The sequence below is a fragment of the Lytechinus pictus genome, chromosome 7 (assembly GCF_037042905.1).
Source record: "Lytechinus pictus isolate F3 Inbred chromosome 7, Lp3.0, whole genome shotgun sequence".
Classification (NCBI taxonomy): domain Eukaryota; kingdom Metazoa; phylum Echinodermata; class Echinoidea; order Temnopleuroida; family Toxopneustidae; genus Lytechinus; species Lytechinus pictus.
This window is the reverse complement of record NC_087251.1, coordinates 41209174-41229212: the sequence shown is the minus strand read 5'-3', so window position 1 is coordinate 41229212 and position 20039 is coordinate 41209174. Positions and strand designations below refer to the sequence as shown.

Here is a 20039-nt window from a genome sequence, read left to right as displayed (position 1 = left end):
ACATTCAGCATTGCAAATGAAATAAGGCATTCAGAACGTTTTTTATGATAGTGGTCAAGATATTTTATAATTTGAGTTTCACATATATTACACTAAAATATTAACATAAGGTGTAAATACATCATAGAAGCCATCAATTTACAATTTACCATTATTTTTTTTTACATAAGTAATACATCTCACAAAGAATATAACATGCAAGATGCATTTCAAGAAATGTAGCGGAGAACACATCCATTATCGAAATACATCACAATCGGACAACTGTTCGGTATTAATAAAAAAATATTTTGAGGTGAATTATACTCGTTATGGCATCATTATACTGGTAAAGAATATAAAATAATAACAAAAATAAGTCAATAATTAACAAATGAGGAAAATGAAAGAACATAATAAGCTGGGGAGGGATTTAAATATCGATCCTATCACAGATTCACTCGTAAGGCATGTATTTCATAAATTCAATTAATCACCTTCTTTTTGTCATTATGTAGATTTGAAAATGACTAACAGCGCATTAGAAATAGTTCCCATTCAGGCTTAATAGCTCTTCTTGTTTCAATACATGTAACATCTCTAAGGAGGAGCCTTACAGATTTGAATACATGTAACTATGATTCTATACTATATGGTAGTATTTAAAATCGTTAGCATGGTATCCAAGACAACAGAAAATATTCATTACAAAATATGTGATCCACTTTATAGCTCAAAATATCAACCATTCTTACTTCTTCAACAAGGTGAACATCTTCTATGAATTAATAAGCTTTTGCAAAGATCAAGCTTGCAAATCAAGCAACAACCGCAGTCTGAAATTGTGTTGGGTTCAAGGAGATTTAGCTGAAAAACAGAACTTTAAAAAAAAAAAGTTAATACATCCCAAGGAACCAAGAAAACATGACTTAAATATTATAAGATTATAGATTAAGATTTTCCAGTTATCCCCAATTAGGGAGAACATGAATATTAAACCCTAAATTTGCTGCTAATGTGAAATACTTACTACTTTTTATATAGATTTAAAGGATTAATTTATACAAGTGCAAAAAGCAAACAATTATAAACTACCTATTAAAAATAGCCTAATGGTTAATACAAAAATGAAGATTATGATTAAGAGTATTAAGGAATGCCATGCAGCTATCTCATGTTACATGTAATGATTCGGGCGATCCTGTTTCCAAAGGGTTACAGAATTTCATTATTTCTAACCCATTTCAATCACGCCCCATGTACATTTTGCATGTGCATTTTATACCGGATGAAAAAACAAAACATAATAACATTCATGATCAAATTGAAACAAAGCACAAGAAGAAATGTTGATTAGTACACTTAAACAAAGGATGAGCTTACAGAAATATCACTGATGCAGATATACTGTAAACAAACATATAAATCATGTACATTGTAATGAAATATAATCTACACAGGCAAGAATGCAAACAATGTCAATATGATCAAAGCAAGATAAAATTATTGGAGTTACCTTAAACAGCTCTTTCAAAAATACACCATATTATGTATTTCTATTTGATTTTTTTTTTATGCTACATGAACATTACAATAACTTTAAGAATGATTTTTTGAAATCGTTTCATCATAATAAAAGAGAATGGTAATCATGAGCTTTCAAAGAATGACAGCAAAAGCTGAAAATGATGCACATCTTAGATTATGCTGCAAAAAGGACCTTTCAGGCCCTTGAACTAAAGAATGTGCATACAAACATACATGTGTACAGTCTCCCCTTTTTAATGGGGGCTTCTCTTCTCATGAAAAATGTAAGCATATATATATATAGAGAGAGAGAGAGATCTGAATATGCAATATGAGAGAATAAAGACAAACTGCATGGCACTTAATCAAAGCAAAGGGCTCTCCAGTGTTGGTGTTGGTGATGGGGGGGGGGGGGGTGTTGCTTCTCGACTTTGAGGCTTCCCTATTAACCTGGATTTTTCAGTGGAATGTTACTGCTATGCTTATGTCACAGCATATCATCAATGATTATAAAATACAAATAATCCTTTAAATACAATTTGACTACAATTCAATAATGAATGCTATGAAATAATTAATTCATAAACAAATATTAAGATATTTGAAAAATAATGAAACTCTTATTTACAACAGAATAAATTTACTAATTAAATACAAACATAATATTCTTCTTTTCATGATTCCATAATTCCTTGAAGTAAGATGTTCACAAAATGAATAGATGCATGACCACTGAAATTTCAAATAAAACATGCAATATAATGAACAGCATTCAACATAACAAATTACATCAAAATTTTGTTGGGAGATCTGATGCATATTCTGGTTTAATAGACAGCCATTAAAGTGCTGAAACAATTACTTTGCTTGCTTGAATCCCGAATGAAGGGAGTTTTCACCAACTGAAGGCCTTCATTAATACCCTTAGGTATTTGTGCAGATAGTTCACCCTATTATCATGGGAACACATAAATAGACTTAACAATAGACCCAACTGCATCTTTTTTGTGTGTGTAAATAGTGAATAATAAAGGCATAAAAAAAGATGATCAAACTTGAGCTAAGATAGATAAAAACAAAAAACATGCAGCACGTACAGTTGAAATGAGCCGGCCAAGGTTTAAAACCCAATTCTAGGATGAAGCTTGCATTACCACTTTCCACTCAGTTTTTAAATTGATAAGCATTAGCAAGGGATTTATTTTTGAATAAAGTGAGCATTTGGTAGGAAGTAATAGAGAGAATGTCTTAACTCTTTGAACCCTAAATTATTTGGGGCAGCCAGAACCCATACCCTGAATTATTTGCAGATATTGACCACATTAAAAATCTCCCATGATTCGAGCAACAACGGCATCTCCCTCCTCCCCCCAGCTGTACCCGGATTGGCCCGGCTGAAGTTGTTTAACTTCTTGTAGACCAGGGCCCTGTTGCATGAAAGGAACCATTATGGTAACTTGCCATCCAATGGTAACTTGCATAGAATCCTTGATTCTGATTGGTTGTTTATCATTGTTACTATGGTCGAACTTTTATGCAACTGGCCTACCGACAGAAATATTAACTTTAGTATCCGTTTCAGGCTCAAAATCACTGCTATTGACTAAAGTCGGATCTATCAATAGCTTCCCCATAGTCAATATTTCCCTACACGTACTAGAAAGATGACATCATTTTTTAAAGATCACCTGACATTTAGAACCCATGTTTTTAAAGTCACATGGCTTCAGGCCAGTATTCCATCCTACCGGGAACTTGCAAATTCACTTCAGGCGGGTCTTCCGGCCTATCAGGTTCAAAGGGTTAAGCACCTCATATAAACTAGTAATGGATAAAAACACAAGGGTGATTGGCACAAGTGTGAGGTGAATCTGGATGCCCTCGTTCCAAGGGAGCAAAACCGGATTTAAACTATAAACAAAATAATGCTCTTATCATTTGTTTGCACTTTCCTATGTACATGTATGTGTATAAGATTTTTAATATTATTTGAATTATTTTTTAGTTAAGAACATCAATAATTTCACACACGACACAACTACACAAACATGGAAGCTTTCAGAACTATGACCTCCTCCCATATCTTCAGCAATATTTATCTATACATTATTGATACAAGTAACTACTTGTATTGCAAGTAATTCAGTTCTTGAATTTAAGGCAAACACACAAACAATAATGCACACTTCTAAGCACTAGTAATACATTTCAAACCATAAACTACAATATAAATCAACTATCTCTTTGATTATAACAGCGGCAGATTTATGCAAGGGCTAAGAATGCATCCATCCTCTCCTTTTTCTGAATATAATAAATTAAGTGAAAATACTATCTTAATACATTAGAGAAAATGGATGTAGATATGTCCCACTCCCTCTTTTGTCCTTTGATAAATTCAATGTGTGCCACTCATTTTTAAACTACTGGATCTGCCTCTGTTAATATGTGTATAACATATCAATCCATACATAACTGTAAGTTAAATGACACAATATGTCAATCATCTGTGCTTTTAAGCTTTAAGAAAAAAAAGGAAAAGTAGGAGCATAGAATTGTCAAAATTTTAAAAAGTTACAATATTTTTACAATGAAATGAGTTCCTAGTAATTTTATTGTTCTAAACAGACTACAGTGACATTCAATACTCTTCCATACATTAATGTATGCTTATCATGTGAATGGGGGGGGGGGGGGGGAGTAGTCTATATGCACAGACCCTGATTGAAACAATTCTGTCAAACAAAAATACAACTATTTAGAAAAAGGGTTCTTTCATACACACATCCAAGTCTGGGTCATAAGGCGGCAACTTAAGATCACTTTCCTGAAAGGAATGAGGGGGGGGGGGAGGGGGAGGTAATGAGATGAAACAATTTCAAAACATGTAAACATAATCATCAAACAATAACTATTGACATCTCCGGCTGAATCACATACAAATGACAATGATGTATTCTACTCCAAATTAAGATCAAGAAGTATATATTAAGATCACCTCGTATTATTACTTAGAAAGTCTTAAAACAAGCAGCAAACCAGCAAGTAAATATGATGAATAAATTTTGAGTTCAAACAATATTGAACAAATTAAAGGTTTATATTATTATTTGTTACACTGAGTAAAGGTATCACTGACATCAATTTTCATTGGTAAGGACTACTTGAGAGCATAATTAGAGATTGGAATAAAAAGTAATATATCAAAACTGAGAAACCAAGAAAAACCCAGACAAACCTTCAGATATCACTGGAGATGATTTGGTGCTAATTCTAAATCTTGAAATATGTTATTTATTTATCACCACAGTTTTGTAGTTAATTTAGAATAAAGACAAATATTGTCCTTCATTGCAAAACATGAAAACTCATGTTTTGTCCTATTGACCTCATTCAGCATATTATGGCAAAAACATTTCTAACAAAACCTGGGAACTTATGCTATGACTGTTTCTTATTACAGTATTGATAAGTTTTCAAGGGAAAACTATTTTACTATTTAAACTATATTATTTTATATAAAAAGTTATACTAGACCTCAATGAGACTTGAAACAGCACAATAAGGTGGTAAAATAATTTAGAACAGGTGAAAACTCATACTATCATAGTATAACAGTGTATAATTACAGCATTAATAGTAGGCAAGGAAAAAATATATCATACTGGACCTAAATGAGACTTGAATGTATATTATCAGTAAATCATATTATCAAATTACCATGTTATTATAGCAGAACAAGCAAACCCATGCTCTGACAGTTTCTTAAATAATAGACCTTGCATTGATGTCATCACTCCGCCATCTTAGAGGCTGAAGCCATTGCCTTGCGTGCATTGGTGATCTGCAGCTGGCGCATCTCTGACAACTCTGTTTACGCATATTCAGATATCCTCTGAGGGAGGGCGCTATGAGATTATGTCATACATGCATGAGGACTACAGTATCAAATATCAACGATTATCATGGACAAACTATACTACTTCAATACCCTCACTGTGTATGATGGTAAAAGTAATACTGCCCATTTACATCTCCTACACTAGAGATAGATCAGGCATAGAACAATAGCCAGCAAAGATTTGTGGTTGGAAATTAATTTCACGTTATAATATACTTAAACAATCTTAAGTTCATGCACATTTAAGTGCATGGAATGACAAGGTTTGTTTTAGCTAGTATACATGCAAACTACATTTCTAAGGAACTTGCTTGATGTAATGAATGTCTGTGTACTTGACTATATATAGGATTAGTAATCAGTCGCTCCTGTATTTCATCCTTCAACGCTGTATGGCTTTCAGTCCAACTGAATCCTTCCTAGGGATCTCATGCAGCAACCAACCAGTTCTGATAGGCAACGAGTTAAACAAGTGAATGACATCCTGATACCCCTTCAATTTCACATTCATCGGCACTGTTGCACATGAACAATGTGTAAGAGAGTTATCCAGTGTCTCATATCAAAGGTTATTTTTGAAATTGAAATTAAATTGCTTCAATAGAAATCCAAGGCACTGGCTGAGTAAGAACAGCGACGTAAAGCAATCCCGGAAGGGGACGAGCTGTCAAACATCAAGCCACAAACACCACGAAGACTATGAAGAAAACGATGAGAACAAGAAATACCTTAATCATCAACCACCTGTTGGAAGTGACTGACTGGAAATACTTTAAGAGTTCACTGTGGGCCGCCTCTACGTTCGCTACTGTGTCATCGACATTGCCATCAATCCTACAAATGAATGAGAAAATAGAAAGAAATAATGGGTCTTAATGGTCTAAGTGGTTTAACCCTAATTTAACTGGATTATTTCAGACCTGGGGCCCGTAACACAAAGCTTAGCAATGATCATAGAATATTTTTCTACGATTGATTCCATTGGCTACAATGTACAATCACTCGTAAAAGTCAACCGTATGATTAATTGCTAACCTTTGATTGCCAGCATAGAGCTGGATGTAAACTACAAGACAATATAGTAAAATTTTCAATTTTTTTAAAATTCATTCTTATTATTTATGCAAATAAGACAAAGAAAAGTGTATGAAATTTGCTTTAATTTGTTTTTGTGTATGATTTTGCCTTTAACTCAGTTTATATAGCTAGTTGAATGCTTAATTTTGGTGAAAGTATCAATTTTTAAATTTCTAACAAATATCACAAAAAAATTGCCAAAACATCATGAATTTCCTATGAATTTTATTGTTTTTTAAATTCTTATAAATGTATTTCTTTTTTTTTTCAAACCTTTGTTTTTTTCCAATGAACTATGTCAGGGACCCTTTTGCGATCATAAATAGAACAAAATAAATCTATTCAAACCAACAAAAGTAAAAATAATCATACATTTATGATATTTGGTTGAAAAACACAAGTTACATTGACTTTGTACACCGAAAAACGTTTTTGAGCATTTTTGGGTCCAACATGCGCTTAAAAAATGTTTAGTAATTTCGGAACTGCGTACCCAGGCGTCGCTAAGGGCACCGGACCATGGGCGTCAGCGCAGAGGATTATCTTTTGTTGGGGGGATGCAAAAATAGATGCCCCCCCCCCATAAACACAGGATAATCCTCTGCGCTGACACCCGTGCACAAGACTATCAAGCCGTAGCAACATATTTTCTGATTTTACATGTATCCTTTCTCTTTCATCGTACCAGTAAACAAACATTTATCTGAACTTGATAAAGGAAGTAGAGAGAGGTCAACAGTCAAGGAATGTACTTAATGGGAACTGACTGACCTTTGAACTTGCTCTTCTTGTTCTTTGACCATATGGGCAAGCTGCTGGAAGATACCACTCAATTCTACAATGGTACTCTCAATATTATGCATCGTCTCCTCTCGGTTCTTGATGTAGTTATCTTGCTGTTCAACCATCTGCATGGACTGCTGCTGCCCTCTATGTCTTGGTCCGTCCAGTCCACCCATGTCGATGGTCATGTGACCGTTTGACTGCTGCTCGTCCAGTACTGAACCTAAATAACAATTGTTATAGTACAATTCAATTTATAAAATATTTCAGTAGTCAGTATTAAAGGTCAAGTCCACCACAGGAAAATGTTGATTTAAATAAATAGAGAAACATCAAACTAGCATAATGCTGAAAATTTCATCAAAATCGGATGTAAAATAAGAAAGTTATGATATTCTACAGTTTCGTTTACTTTAAAAAAAACAGTGATATGCACAACTCAGTGACATGCAAATGAGACAGTCGATGATGTCCTTCACTCAGTATTTCTTTTGTTTTTTATTGTTTGAAATATACAATATTTCATTTTTTACAAATTTGACAATATGGACCAACTTGACTGAACCATATAGTCTTAAACAATGCTAATTTTTTCTCTTTTTATTCAAATAAACTTTTTGTTGGGGTTGACTTGTCCTTTAAACAAGATCAAGTGTTATGTTACCTAGGCACGATAGCATTAAAAAGATCTTATTATGGTCACTTTGCAATCCAATGATAACTTGAAACTGTTGAGCATTGTTAACATGACATTTTTTAGCATTGGATGACAAAGTTACGTTAATAGTAACTGTGACTGTGTCCCACATACAATATGGATTCAGAGTAACGAATAATAACTAATACATGGATTAGCAGAAAAACCTGTAACTAATACTTGTAGAGTACAAAATTAAGATGAACTTCAGAATTATTTAGGATTCGGAAGAGGGTTAAAGCAAACAGGTTTTAGCATAAAACTATAAAAGCCATTAATCTGAAAAAACAAACACAAACTTATTGCTGTAATTTTTGAGAAACCAGTTTATCATTTGCTTTGAAGAGACAGTCCAAGATTTCACATCTTGTATTATAAAACTTTAAAGGGGAATGAAAACTTTGGAATAAGTAGGCTTGTTTTGAAACAGCAAAATCAAAGAAAAAGAACAAAGAAAGTTTGAGAAAAATCGGACAAATAATGAGAAAGTTATGAGCATTCGAATATTGCAATCACTATGCTATGGAGATCCATTGGCAATGTGACAAGGATGTGTGATGTCATATGTAAACAACTTTCCCTGTGAGGGACTATAAAATACCCCTAAAATGTCCCTTTTTTCCCTTTCTTATGGTGATACAAACTCTTTATCCATGATGTATTTTTTAAAACTCTGTATTACATGCCCTCCTATAGAAAGAACACATGATCTACTGATAGATGTGATAAAAGAGGCAATTTAAGCGAAATATATACTAAAGTAATGGGGAGAGTTGTTCATAAATGACATCACACATCTCTGCCGCATTGCCAATTTGAGGATCTCTATAGCATTAGTGATCGCAATATTAAAATGCACATAACTTTCTCATTTTTTGTCCGATTTTTCTCAAACTTTCGTTTCTTTGATTTTTCTGTTTTCACACAAGCTATCTTGTTCCAAAGGTTTCATTCTCCTTTAAGCTTACTTGATCGAGCTGATGATGGCGTATTACTAGATGAAAATTGCTCTCTTCTTGATTTTTGCTCCTTCAAATTCTGCAAAAAAAGGGGATTATCGAAAATATAAATACAAGCATTTCAAAGCCAGATCACAAAGAAGGGAAACATTGTCTCAGTATCATTTTGTGTCATTAATAAGAATATACAGCTCTTTGACATAAAGTGAACAATCATTTTTTTAAACTAGTCTATAGTATATGAAAGCGATAAAAAGAAGGGTGATACAAGCATAGCATAATGCACAGGGTGCTACATAAGCACTTGCCTGATTGCCCGGGCAAGTGTTTTGAAGTAAAGACCAAAACTACTTGCTCGATTTGGGCAATATGATACGATATTGACCCTAATTTTGGTCATGGCAGGCAAGATAAAATCACTTTGGAAAAAGAAATGCAATAACAAGGTAGATCAGTTCATGTCAAAAGAGAGAAAAGGGTCAATGGTTTATAAAACCAAAATACATGTACTTTCTTTTGACGAGGTAAAACTTTTTTTCATGATTTTTTGGGCAAGTGAAATAGATTTTCGGGCAAGTATATTACAACTATTTACTTGCCCAACTGGGCAAAAGCTTCTAAAAAGTTATGTAGCACCCTGATATATTTTTTTATTTTCTCAAAACAATATACCGGTAACTGTTTAATAGCACATTCAAAATCATAGAAATAATGAAAGTAAATGTACTATTTCCTCATCCCTGTCACTTAATCTAAATAATATGATGCAAAAACTATGAAAGATACGTTCAGACTTAAAAATAAGCCTCAAATCTTCAATAAACAAAAAAGATAATGTTCAATCTTGGCATAAAGCAATACCAAGATAATAGTTAAGTCTATTTACCTGAGTTCTAACTTCTAGAACATTTTTGAATGAATTTGACATGTTGGCTAATCGAGACTGAAGCGAGAGAACCACAGTATTCGAATGTGATTGCATGTGACGGCCATTTTGTGAACTTCCTTTGACATGCTGAAAGAAAAAAATAAAACATACAAAATAGGTAAACAACATAAGAACATACAATCTAGATCATTAGCTACTTTACTGGAGTAAGAACCAAAAAAGTAACTAAAATACAAAATGACTGTGGGTCATTCATATTGGACATAGCTGAAGTTTGTGACAATCTAATCACTGGTTCTTGAGATATATGTGGTATTCCCAAGCTAATTTCACTGATTAATGAGCATTATTACACAAAACAATCATGAGTGTCACTAATATTGGACCTAATTATGTTTCATAAATGTTCATAAACTAGTTCTTAAAGGTCAAGTCCACCCTGGCAAAAAGTTGATTTGAATTAAAAGAGAAAAATCCAACACACAACAACACTGAAAATTTCATCAAAATCGGATGTAAAATAAGAAAGTTATGACATTTTTAAGTTTTGCTTAATTTCACAAAATAGTTTTATGCACATCCCGGTTGATATGCAAATGAGGGAACTGCTGACATCACTCACTCACTATTTCTTTTGTATTTTATTACATGAAATATTCTAATTTTCTCCTCACTGTCCTGAGAAACAAAGTTTTATTTTGCCCTGAACATGTGGAATTGCCATTAACATTTTATGGTTCCTGAAGTCAAGTTGGTCCTTATTGTCAAATCTGTAAAAATTGAAATATTGTATAATTCAAACAATAAAAAACAAATAGTGAGTGAGGGACATCATCGATTCTTTCATTTGCATGTGACAAAATTGTGCATATAACTATTTTGTGAAAAATAAGCAAAACTTTAAAATTTCACAACTTTCTTATTTTACATCCAATTTTGAAGAAATTGTCAGCATTATGCTTTTCTGATTTTTCTCTATTGATTCAAATCAACATTTTTCTGTGGTGGACTTGACCTTTAATATTACTGGAGTAAGGATGTAACGAAAATACAAAAAGATTGTGGGTCATTCATATTGGACATAGCTGGAGTTTGTGACAATCTAATGACTGGTTCTTGAGATACATGTGGTATTCACAAGCTAATTTCACTGATTCAAGAGCCGTATGACTCCTATCTTTAGTGTCACTAATATTGGACCTAATTATGTTTCATAAATGTTCATAAACTACATGTAGTTCTTGAGATATCAAGTTCACAATCGCACATGATAAAACAAATTTGTAAAAGAAAATATAATATGCGTTAAGGTGCTTGCAAATCTCATGAATTATGAATTCTTGTATGTCAGAATTGATTTGAAGGCTAGACCTACATGTGTTGCCAGTAACTTTGTGTATTAGGGGTGGAGGATTGAAATGCTTTTGGAACAAATGCCAACTTTTTAAGTTGAAAATTAGACTCTGCTCCAGTGACTAAATTGAAATTGAATAATGTAGTTTTCTTACCTGCTGTAATTTGCTAATTTGTTTGTTTAGACTATTGATATCCTGTTTGATGATGTATGTGAGTTCTTGAATCTCTACAGATTTATCATCAAATAATGATTTCCTTTTGGCCACTGATTAAAAGATGAAAAGCAAAGTGAAAAAGAGGGTTAATCAAATTCAAATATGCCTGGTATTGTAACATATATTAGTTTTTGTACTAACTAGTAACCATGGATGCATAGGAGATATGAGCATTTATATCAATGAAATCATACAATCACATGACATTGCATGAGGTAGTCCATAGCATCCATTTCAAGATGTAAGATTTAAGGTGGAGAGTGCCTTTCAGCAAAGATGACAGATATAAACCAACATACCTGGTTGCAAGACAGACTGGCCAAACTTTAATTCGGTAATGCCCTCAGTGATGTGACTTTGGGCTACAACCCTCAGGAAAAAAAGTTGCATTCAAGAGTACCAGTGTCAAGCCACACACTCTCTCAGAACTTATTGAGATGTTTTTAAGCAAAATTAGATTGATAAATATAGTAAAAAACATCATAAGGGGATTGCACTACCTTAAGAGTAATATCCACATTAAATACAATGAAAGAATCTACTTACATAGTGTTAATTTTTCAAGTTTTGAGAATGTATTGCTCAGATCCTTGCCAATTTTTCTAAAATGGAAGTAAAAAAATATGAAAGAATATCGGTGCAATGTTCATAAACATCTGTATTTATACATTAACATGTAAAGTCAATTTTAAATTTGAAGATAAGATTAAAAACATGCAAAAAAACATCATTCAAAACTAAGATGAATTTGATATTTAGTACATGGAAACAATTTTGTTTGTTTATTTTCTATTGAATTGAATTATTTATAGTGGTCTCTTAATAATAAAACATACTTCTATCTTAAATGGGCATGAAAATACATGCAAAAGGGTGGAGAGAAACTGAATTTGATATAATTTAGATTTAAATTCAATTCTTTTTCATTTCACACCTCCTTAAAAGTATATTAGAAAATATTTTACAAATCAATATAAACATTACATAATGCAATATAACAAAATGACATACATGTATGTACATAACAATATAAAATATGAATAAAGAAAGAGTAGGTGAAATTTAGCAAATTAGCAATCCCTCATGTTCTTTGCGAGCAGGGGCAGATATATTCTACAGACTATTTGGTCAACTCTGCACATGAAAATGATTATGGGGAAGCTAACCTTGGTCATAATAAGTTGTGCGAGAGGGAAAAAAACATAAGTAAATAGAATGGTGAAAGCAGACAAGCAATAAGAAAGTTCCGACTTTTAAAATATTATCACGGATGTGTGGTTTTATCAATTGCCCTAGGGCAGTAATCAGAATACAACCAAGGTAATCAATTGTTTTAATGTCCTCATAAGGAAAATATAATTTAGAGTAAAACCTTCGAAAAAAAAATTAAAGCCATTTTGTGTATTGGAGTAAATGGAAAAGTACTCCTTGCCTTACACCAGTATGACATCACCATACGGCTAATTTGAATTCTCCAAGGGTATAAGTGATTACCAATTTTTACAACTTTTAAAAAATTCATAGCTTTCTTACTGTTTGTCCAATATTGTTTAAACTTTTGCCTATCTACTTGTCTGATATTCCTTTTTCTTCTAAAAACATTTTTTTTTTTTTTTTTGGGGGGGGGGATTTCCCTTTAATGCCTAGAAACTTACTTTGCAATTCTCATGAAATCTGTGTATTGTTGTGGCTTTCCATTCAGTTTGTTAGCTGTCACTCCATTGCCCTGCAAAATAAACATGTCTTATTATTGTTTCTTCTCTTTTATCATTTCTATTTCAAGACTTGGGTACACTTTCAAAAGAAAGTTTAACATGTGTAAAAAGACTAAACCTCTAATAAAAGTTTTATAAGATAAGAGGGACAAGCACTACAAATATTTTTTAACAAATGATCTAAGAAGAATTTAACGAAGGTTTATATACACTGCATAACAGTTAAAATAGTAAAGCTGTATTTGATCTAAGCATTCAAGTTATCAGTTACATGTATTTAGTTAATATAACATGAAAGATTTTTAATATTCCCATTTCTGATACCCAAAGAAAAAAAAATTGTATGTTCACAATTTCATTAAGAACTGACCCAACATATCCTTTACATGATTCAAACAATTATGAAATATGACTAACATGTGATGTACATTGTGATGTCATCAAATAAAATGGAATGTTACACATTGTCTAATAATTTTAGATTTCTGAAAGTGAAAGTGGCACGTGTATGAATAATGAAAAGTTTACCCCCCCCCCTCTCCAGATACTTACTTGTCTTGACTGCATGGACTTGATGGTGGAGAGGAACTCCTGGGTGCGATCTCGGCAAGTCATATCGCCAGTATCTACTCCTCCTGCCGTGGAAAGAGTCTCTGGTGGAATGTGAGTAGTGACCGTCCAACCGCTGCGTTGGTGGTACCCACTGTTACCGGAAAACCTGCTGCTCTCACTAATGTTTTCTTCAGTTGAAGGGTGTCGACGTCTATTGTACATTGGTGGTGTATGGCATTGCCAAGATCTGGAAGACAGACAATGCAACTGGTGATATCGCAACTCAATAACTCTAATTGATTGCCCTTGAAAGATTGAATTCTGAATAAAGAAGTATTTGCATCAAGATAACTGGCAAGGGGGGGGGGTATCAAAATGTAAATCAGGGAGAAAAATTATACTGGAGCTCAGATTTTGCCCCAAAAGAGCTCTGGAAATAAAAAAAAAACCCTAGAAAATCCCCATTCACTATTTTAAAGCTGATCTATTAAATGCAGATTTAGGCAGGATGTAAAAAGCCCCCCAAAATAGAAATATTTTGACTGGTAATCATTCTTGAAAAGAGCACAAAATGTGGACCCCCCCCAAAAAAAAAAACAGGAATGAAATGTCTAGATTCTACACATCGAAAACTGCCCAGAGAAACTAAACAATAACATTACAAATCCTTACAAATGAAGCCCACTCATCTAATCATTAATTATTCAGGTGTGGATGTGTATAGGCAACTCATGTGACATAGATGAAAAAGGGTCATATTTTCAAGGCCCTTATTTTCTCAAAACAACAAAATAGATGATCAGTGATTTTGTAAATTTTACAACTTTTCCCAGAGAAAACATGTTAGGCAATAATTAATAGGATACCATTTTCAAGTGACCAAAATATTTAAATTTTGCGAAGAACGGGGCCATCAGAAAGGACCCAACTGGGAAAGAGTTCCTCTTGCAACAGGCAGCCACCCAAAATATCAGATTGTCGAGACATCCGGTTCATTCACTTCCTGTTCCTCTATCGTTTTTTTTTTAGTGTTTCTTTAAAAAAAAACATGATGGAGGAACAAGAAGTGAATGGACCGGAAGTCGCGACAATCTCGTTATTTTGGGTGGCTGTCGCGATGTCGCCAGTCGGAGTGTCGCAAGACTGAGGAACTCTTTCCGTCTGTTAGCTGGCACAGTTGGTGCTTTACTGGACAGGAATAACTGTTGTTTCTGGGGATTCTTTACCAATTTCTGACATTCTACTATCATCCCCATTAATATTACTATACTAATAAGTCAAAGTGGAGCCTTTGGTCTGACTACAGAGTACAGTTATTAAGTTAAACGTTAACTTAAACTTACACGTTACATTACACAATTTCTCCAAAGTTTCAGCTCAGACTCGGTAACGAAACAGATGTCTGCTTAAAGATAACAATCAAGAAGTTCTTCAGAAACTCAATCGCATCAAACCACCAACCACCTTTACTCAATGTTGTTAAATTAACGTCTCTTTCCTTGACTCAAGACTCTTGTTCAATGACGATGTTAGTTAGTTTTTTCACACATCATTCATGACGAAATGTCATTCACGAAAGACCAGCTCTGAATTGATGACTATTGATTAAGCCTCCTCTTTTCTTGAACAATTCTGTGACAGACGAAATCTGAGGAAAAATAACTTTGTCAATAAATGCAGATGCGACTCTCGTGCCACAATCTATCAACTATAATATAACCGTTAGAAGGATAGATCTACAAACATCTTGCTTCGTTGAATCATCACAACTTGCCACCGGTAATTACGCACAGTCTGTCTGTGTACGGTATAGTGGTAGTGGCCGCACCGGCTGGCTGAGCTGAGTGCATGCATAGCTAGGTAGTGGGTATGCAGTGTCGAGTTAGTTGACGTAGCAAGCTGCTAGTGTACCATGGGATAGTACGGAGACTCCCTAATAACTCGTCCTCATCAAACTCTCTTTACTCAATATACATCGTTCGATCTAAACGAAAAGTAGGCCTATGTGGCCTCTACCTCCATTTCTTTTTATCCAAAGCTACCAAAATTTTCTTCAATCATTGACCCTACTATTTCCAAAGAGACAATATAACCCTTAATCAATAATTCGATGTCAGTGGCGTAGTTATAGGATTTCTTTTCCTGGGGGGACACTGGGAGTCCCTGCTTTTTAATCGGGGGTGGGGCACTGAAAGTGTCCGTGCATACTGATTTGTCACAGGGGCGGATCAAGCTTTCGCCAGTAGGGGGTGGGGCCCGAAATCATTTTCACCCATATTTCCCCCGATTTTTCCCGATCGGCCGAGTTGATTTTTGTCACTTCTTAGCTATATTGTTATAAAACTAATCTCATAAGCCCTATTTAAAAAGTGCGAGCGGACGTGAAGCGCGATCTAATTTTTGTTTTTGAACTTTCATGTAGGCCTATTTGGTCCTGAAATTTTAACATTCTGGGCAATGTTTGTGATCCTGCGAACAAGATGCGTATGTATATAACTAGATAATTACTGCGAACGCGCGGCCAAGCGCGATCAGAAATTTTGAATAAACGTTCCGGCCTGATAAGAACTGTTTGCAGTTAGCCCCCGAGTTATAGCCATGAAGACGATAAATATTGTAACATGCGCGATGCGCAAGCTGAAAATTGTTGTCATTCCGACCTAAAATAATGGTCATTCTAAGCAGGGGCGGATCCAGGATCTTTCGAAAGGGGGCACATTTTTTACAGGAAAACTTTGACAAGCAAAAAAAAGGGTTTTATTAATAAGGGTATTTCGTCCACAAAATAATTTGACAAGCAGAAAAAAAGTCTTCAATTTCAAAGGGGGTGGGGCACACTTCTGTCTTAACGGCATCTTTACATTACAAAATTCAATTGTGCCTTCCATGGGGGGGGGGGGGGGCACGGGCCGGCGGGCTGTGCCATCCGCCAACGGTAGGCACTTTTTGTAATCATGAAAGGGATAGGAATGTAACTAAACAATGATACTAGCGCGAAGCGCGAGCTGAAGAAAATTCAGATTTTAGACCTAGAAACGGGACACTCTGTCCATGTTTTGTAAATCATGATCTTCCTAGTAGGAAATATAGTTCAGAATATTGAGGCCTATACATAACTCACCAATCAAAATGAGAGCGTGCATCGGTAGCTGATATGTCGACCGTGAATATGGATATTTTGAGAACTTTATGGAATACACGAAAATAATAGGGCCTACCTGACAAATCAAATGTTAATATTGACCTTAAAACTAACATGTTTACAAAGCACTTTTTAAAATTAATTCGTAAATCAAACAAAATAATGAAAGTTCGATTTCGAACTGAAATATGTTTTGTATATTGAGCAAAATATATAATCACCCCATAACCAAAACAGGCAATTCAAGCGCGAAGTGAAATGAAAGATTCCTCTCTGAGGGAAGAGTTCCTTTTGCGACAGCCACTCAAAATTTTGTTTATGTTCATAAATCATAACATGAAAGATTTTGTTTATTTTCCAAGTCTTCTCCTCATTTTGTTTTATTCACTCGTCTTCCTTCTCTTTTTTCTGCTATTTTTCCCTACTCTTTTTTGTCTTTCCCCCCTTTTTTAAAATCTTTTTTTTGCTCCACCAGCGGGGGGGGGGGGGGGGCGGGCCCCTCGCCCCCTGGATCCGTCTATGAATTTACTTTAGAATGGGCAAAATATATAGTTATTGCACTGATGGTCAATAAACTATATGCCCCAAAAATGCCAAATGTTGTTGGTGGACACAGTCATACTTATCCTCATGGAGCACAATAGGCCTATGGGAGTGTAAGCCGGAGTCTCCGCCCTTTTTGTCTCCACCAAACCAAATAATATTGCATTTTAGACGACACACTGTCACGCCGGAATCGGCAGTCCCGCGATGATTTTACGGGTGTGATAATTACGTTTTTTTTTAAAGGCGCCGCCACCACTGCATGCAGGCTTAGTCTGCTGTGCCAACCCTATAGCTTCACTAGAATAAGGGTCAGAATGTGCAGCCTATATTCATGACGTGTACTGGAAGCCTATTGCCACAGCAAGTTTATGTGCTCGTCGATGCGTGGAGAGATTGTTGATCAAAGTATGTGCTGCAGACTATACTCGTCGCCGCTGGCTGCTTATATGCTCCTCCCCCTTGCCAAAACCTGAATCCATTTACCTATAGCTATGACTTTCTTATTTTACACCTGGGGCACGTTTTATAAAGAGTTGCAACTTTGCCATTATGGTAACTACCATGGTAACCTTGATTTTTATTGGCTGCTGAGCCCTGTTGCCATGGTAGTTGCCATAATGGCAAAGTTAAAACAATATTGTAACTCTTTATGAAACGGGCCCCAGATTTTGATTGAATTTTTTATATGCTTGTTTGATTTTCGATTGATTCAGAAAATCCGGCGCCAGCTAGCCTTCTTTAATTTTACTGTTCCTTTCTTTATAAATCCAAATTTGAAGTCACGGATCTGAGAAGTATTTTGAATATAGTTAAGTGAAATATAAGTTTTTCATGAGGCAGCAACTGAAGTATATATGGGTCGGGTCGATCTGAGCTGGGAGTATTTTTGTTACGGCGATTCTTATGTAGGACGATTTGTCCGGCTCGACGTACATAGGGCATATTGCATAGACGTGACATCTTTCGCAATCAGTCTCTTCTTGAACTCGCGGCAGCGCTGAACCATCGCGCTTACGAATACCAACCCGACAGACCCGGCGCGGTTGAAGAAAGGTTTCGATACGAAGTACAGCACCAGCTCTGTCTGTTTCGTCTCCAATGCCAACAGAGAACAAAATTCGATTGCTAATATATCTTATAATATCTGGTTTGAATTGTCATCAGCTTGTGAGACATGCCGCCAACACTGTCACAAGCACAAGGTCAAGGCCATGAACATGTTCAAGGACAAGGAGGTAAACAAAGTCAAGTTAGGCCTAACTCTTTTTTTTACTTTAGGAATAGGATCATGGATGGAGGGCCGAGGGTCGGGTGTTCGGATAGGCCTACTTTATATTTTTGAAGCCTTCTTGTTTGTCTTTGGATTACACTAAAAATATGAATTTAATAGTTATAATCATCTTCTATTTTGTCTCTATAATATTTCCTAACATTTTGTACTAAAAATTGATGAAACTTCGCTTGTAAATTTTTCCAAATGACTTTCTAAAATTGATCGTCAGTACACACAACCTGTCTTAGAAGTTAGATAGAGACATTATTTATATCATAACCTTGTTCATTGAATGAGTGGATAGAGAAGGTGTTGGGTGTGTGTAGCTAGCCAAGCAGGAGGCTCCTAACGTTAGAGTGTAAAACTCATTTACTAACATGTGCTTACTCTCCACGGAGCCAGGAATTGCGTCCCATTTATGTGCGTGTACCGTGAAAGAAACAGAAATTTTTGCCCCCGAGATTTCTAGTCTACTTTCCATCTAAAAGATCTTGCCTAAATCATGTAAAAGGGATAATAATAATAATGATATGCAACATTTATATAGCGCTTAATACAAATGTTTCTAAGCGCTGCATACTATTACCCTAGACCAGGGGTTCTCAAACTTTTTCTTTGAAGGGCCAGATGAGACTCGAAATAAACCTGAAAGGGCCAGGGTGAGTGGATTTTTTGGAAAAAAATGTGCGCGAAGCGCGAAGACCCTTGCGGCCGGGGTCCTAGATGCTATCTGGGGCAATCTGGCCCTTATTTTTGGGAGAATTTAATCCAAAAAATAATTACGGTTTCATATGGAACACAGGCAATATCAGAAAAGATTTCAAAATACAGCAAGAGTCAATATAGACAACAAAATTGTTGTACTTTGTTAAAAGGAATGTAGATTGTACCTATACGTCAATTTTAACACATACCTGGAATTTAAGAGACAGATAATGTTTTGTAGTAGGCCTATCAATATTTTTTTTTGTCAAAGTAGATTGGCCAACACATTGGCCTTGTACTCGATTGCGGCAAAATGAAAGCATACTTGTCTGTCCATTCTTTATGGAAAGCACGATTTTCAGCATGCACCTTTCCTTTATTTGCAGAATTTGATGCCATCTTGACCTGGCTATTATTAATGATGACTAATGTACCCCTGAGAAAATCCGCAGAACTTGAACCGGCAATTAAGTTTACGTTTTAACCAAATTGATCGCGTGTTGGAATGTATGCGCACATGTTTTCAAAATGCAACGTGTTATCCGACGTTTGACGTGAAAATTTTTTTTCAATGAAGCGCCGCGCTGGTCATCTAATTAGAATGTAGAAAAGACAGAAAAGACTCCATTAAACTTTGTTTAAAAGTCAAATTAATTTGACTGCCATTACTTTTATTACGGTTTCATGGATACACAATGTAATCATATTGAGCTATGTTTAATA

At 34.9% G+C, this 20039-nt stretch overlaps 2 protein-coding genes across 3 annotated transcripts in view; one reads left to right on the top strand and one right to left on the bottom strand.

Moving 5' to 3' along the window:
* Positions 1-48: 48 nt before the first annotated feature.
* LOC135154786 (syntaxin-5-like) lies at positions 49-15652 on the bottom strand. Its single transcript, XM_064102693.1, has 9 exons — positions 14994-15652; positions 13651-13897; positions 13039-13109; positions 11930-11985; positions 11321-11433; positions 9810-9938; positions 8933-9002; positions 7256-7490; positions 49-6241 (listed from the first exon to the last, which is right to left on the bottom strand). Exons 2-9 carry the CDS (start codon positions 13870-13872, stop codon positions 6082-6084), a joined length of 1056 nt encoding a protein of 351 aa, XP_063958763.1. The 5' UTR covers positions 13873-13897; positions 14994-15652; the 3' UTR covers positions 49-6081.
* Positions 15653-18234: 2582 nt separating this feature from the next.
* LOC135154785 (methionine synthase-like) overlaps positions 18235-20039 on the top strand; it is a 52704-nt gene continuing 50899 nt past the window's right edge. The window contains exon 1 of one of the 2 annotated variants that reach the window (XM_064102691.1): positions 18235-18573. In XM_064102691.1, coding sequence (XP_063958761.1) covers positions 18513-18573 — 61 coding nt within the window. In that variant the 5' untranslated portion in view covers positions 18235-18512. The remainder of the gene's footprint in view (positions 18574-20039) is intronic. The other variant, XM_064102692.1, reaches the window with a different exon arrangement.

Excerpts from the sequence above, each read along its gene's own strand:
- LOC135154786 (XM_064102693.1), bottom strand. The coding sequence starts at position 13,872 with ATGTACAATAGACGTCGACACCCTTCAACTGAAGAAAACATTAGTGAG. Across the intron at positions 11,986-13,038 it reads GATTTCATGAGAATTGCAAA|AAAAATTGGCAAGGATCTGA; the intron begins GTAAGTTTCTAG and ends CTTCCATTTTAG. Across the intron at positions 6,242-7,255 it reads CAAGAAGAGCAAGTTCAAAG|GATTGATGGCAATGTCGATG; the intron begins GTCAGTCAGTTC and ends ATTCATTTGTAG.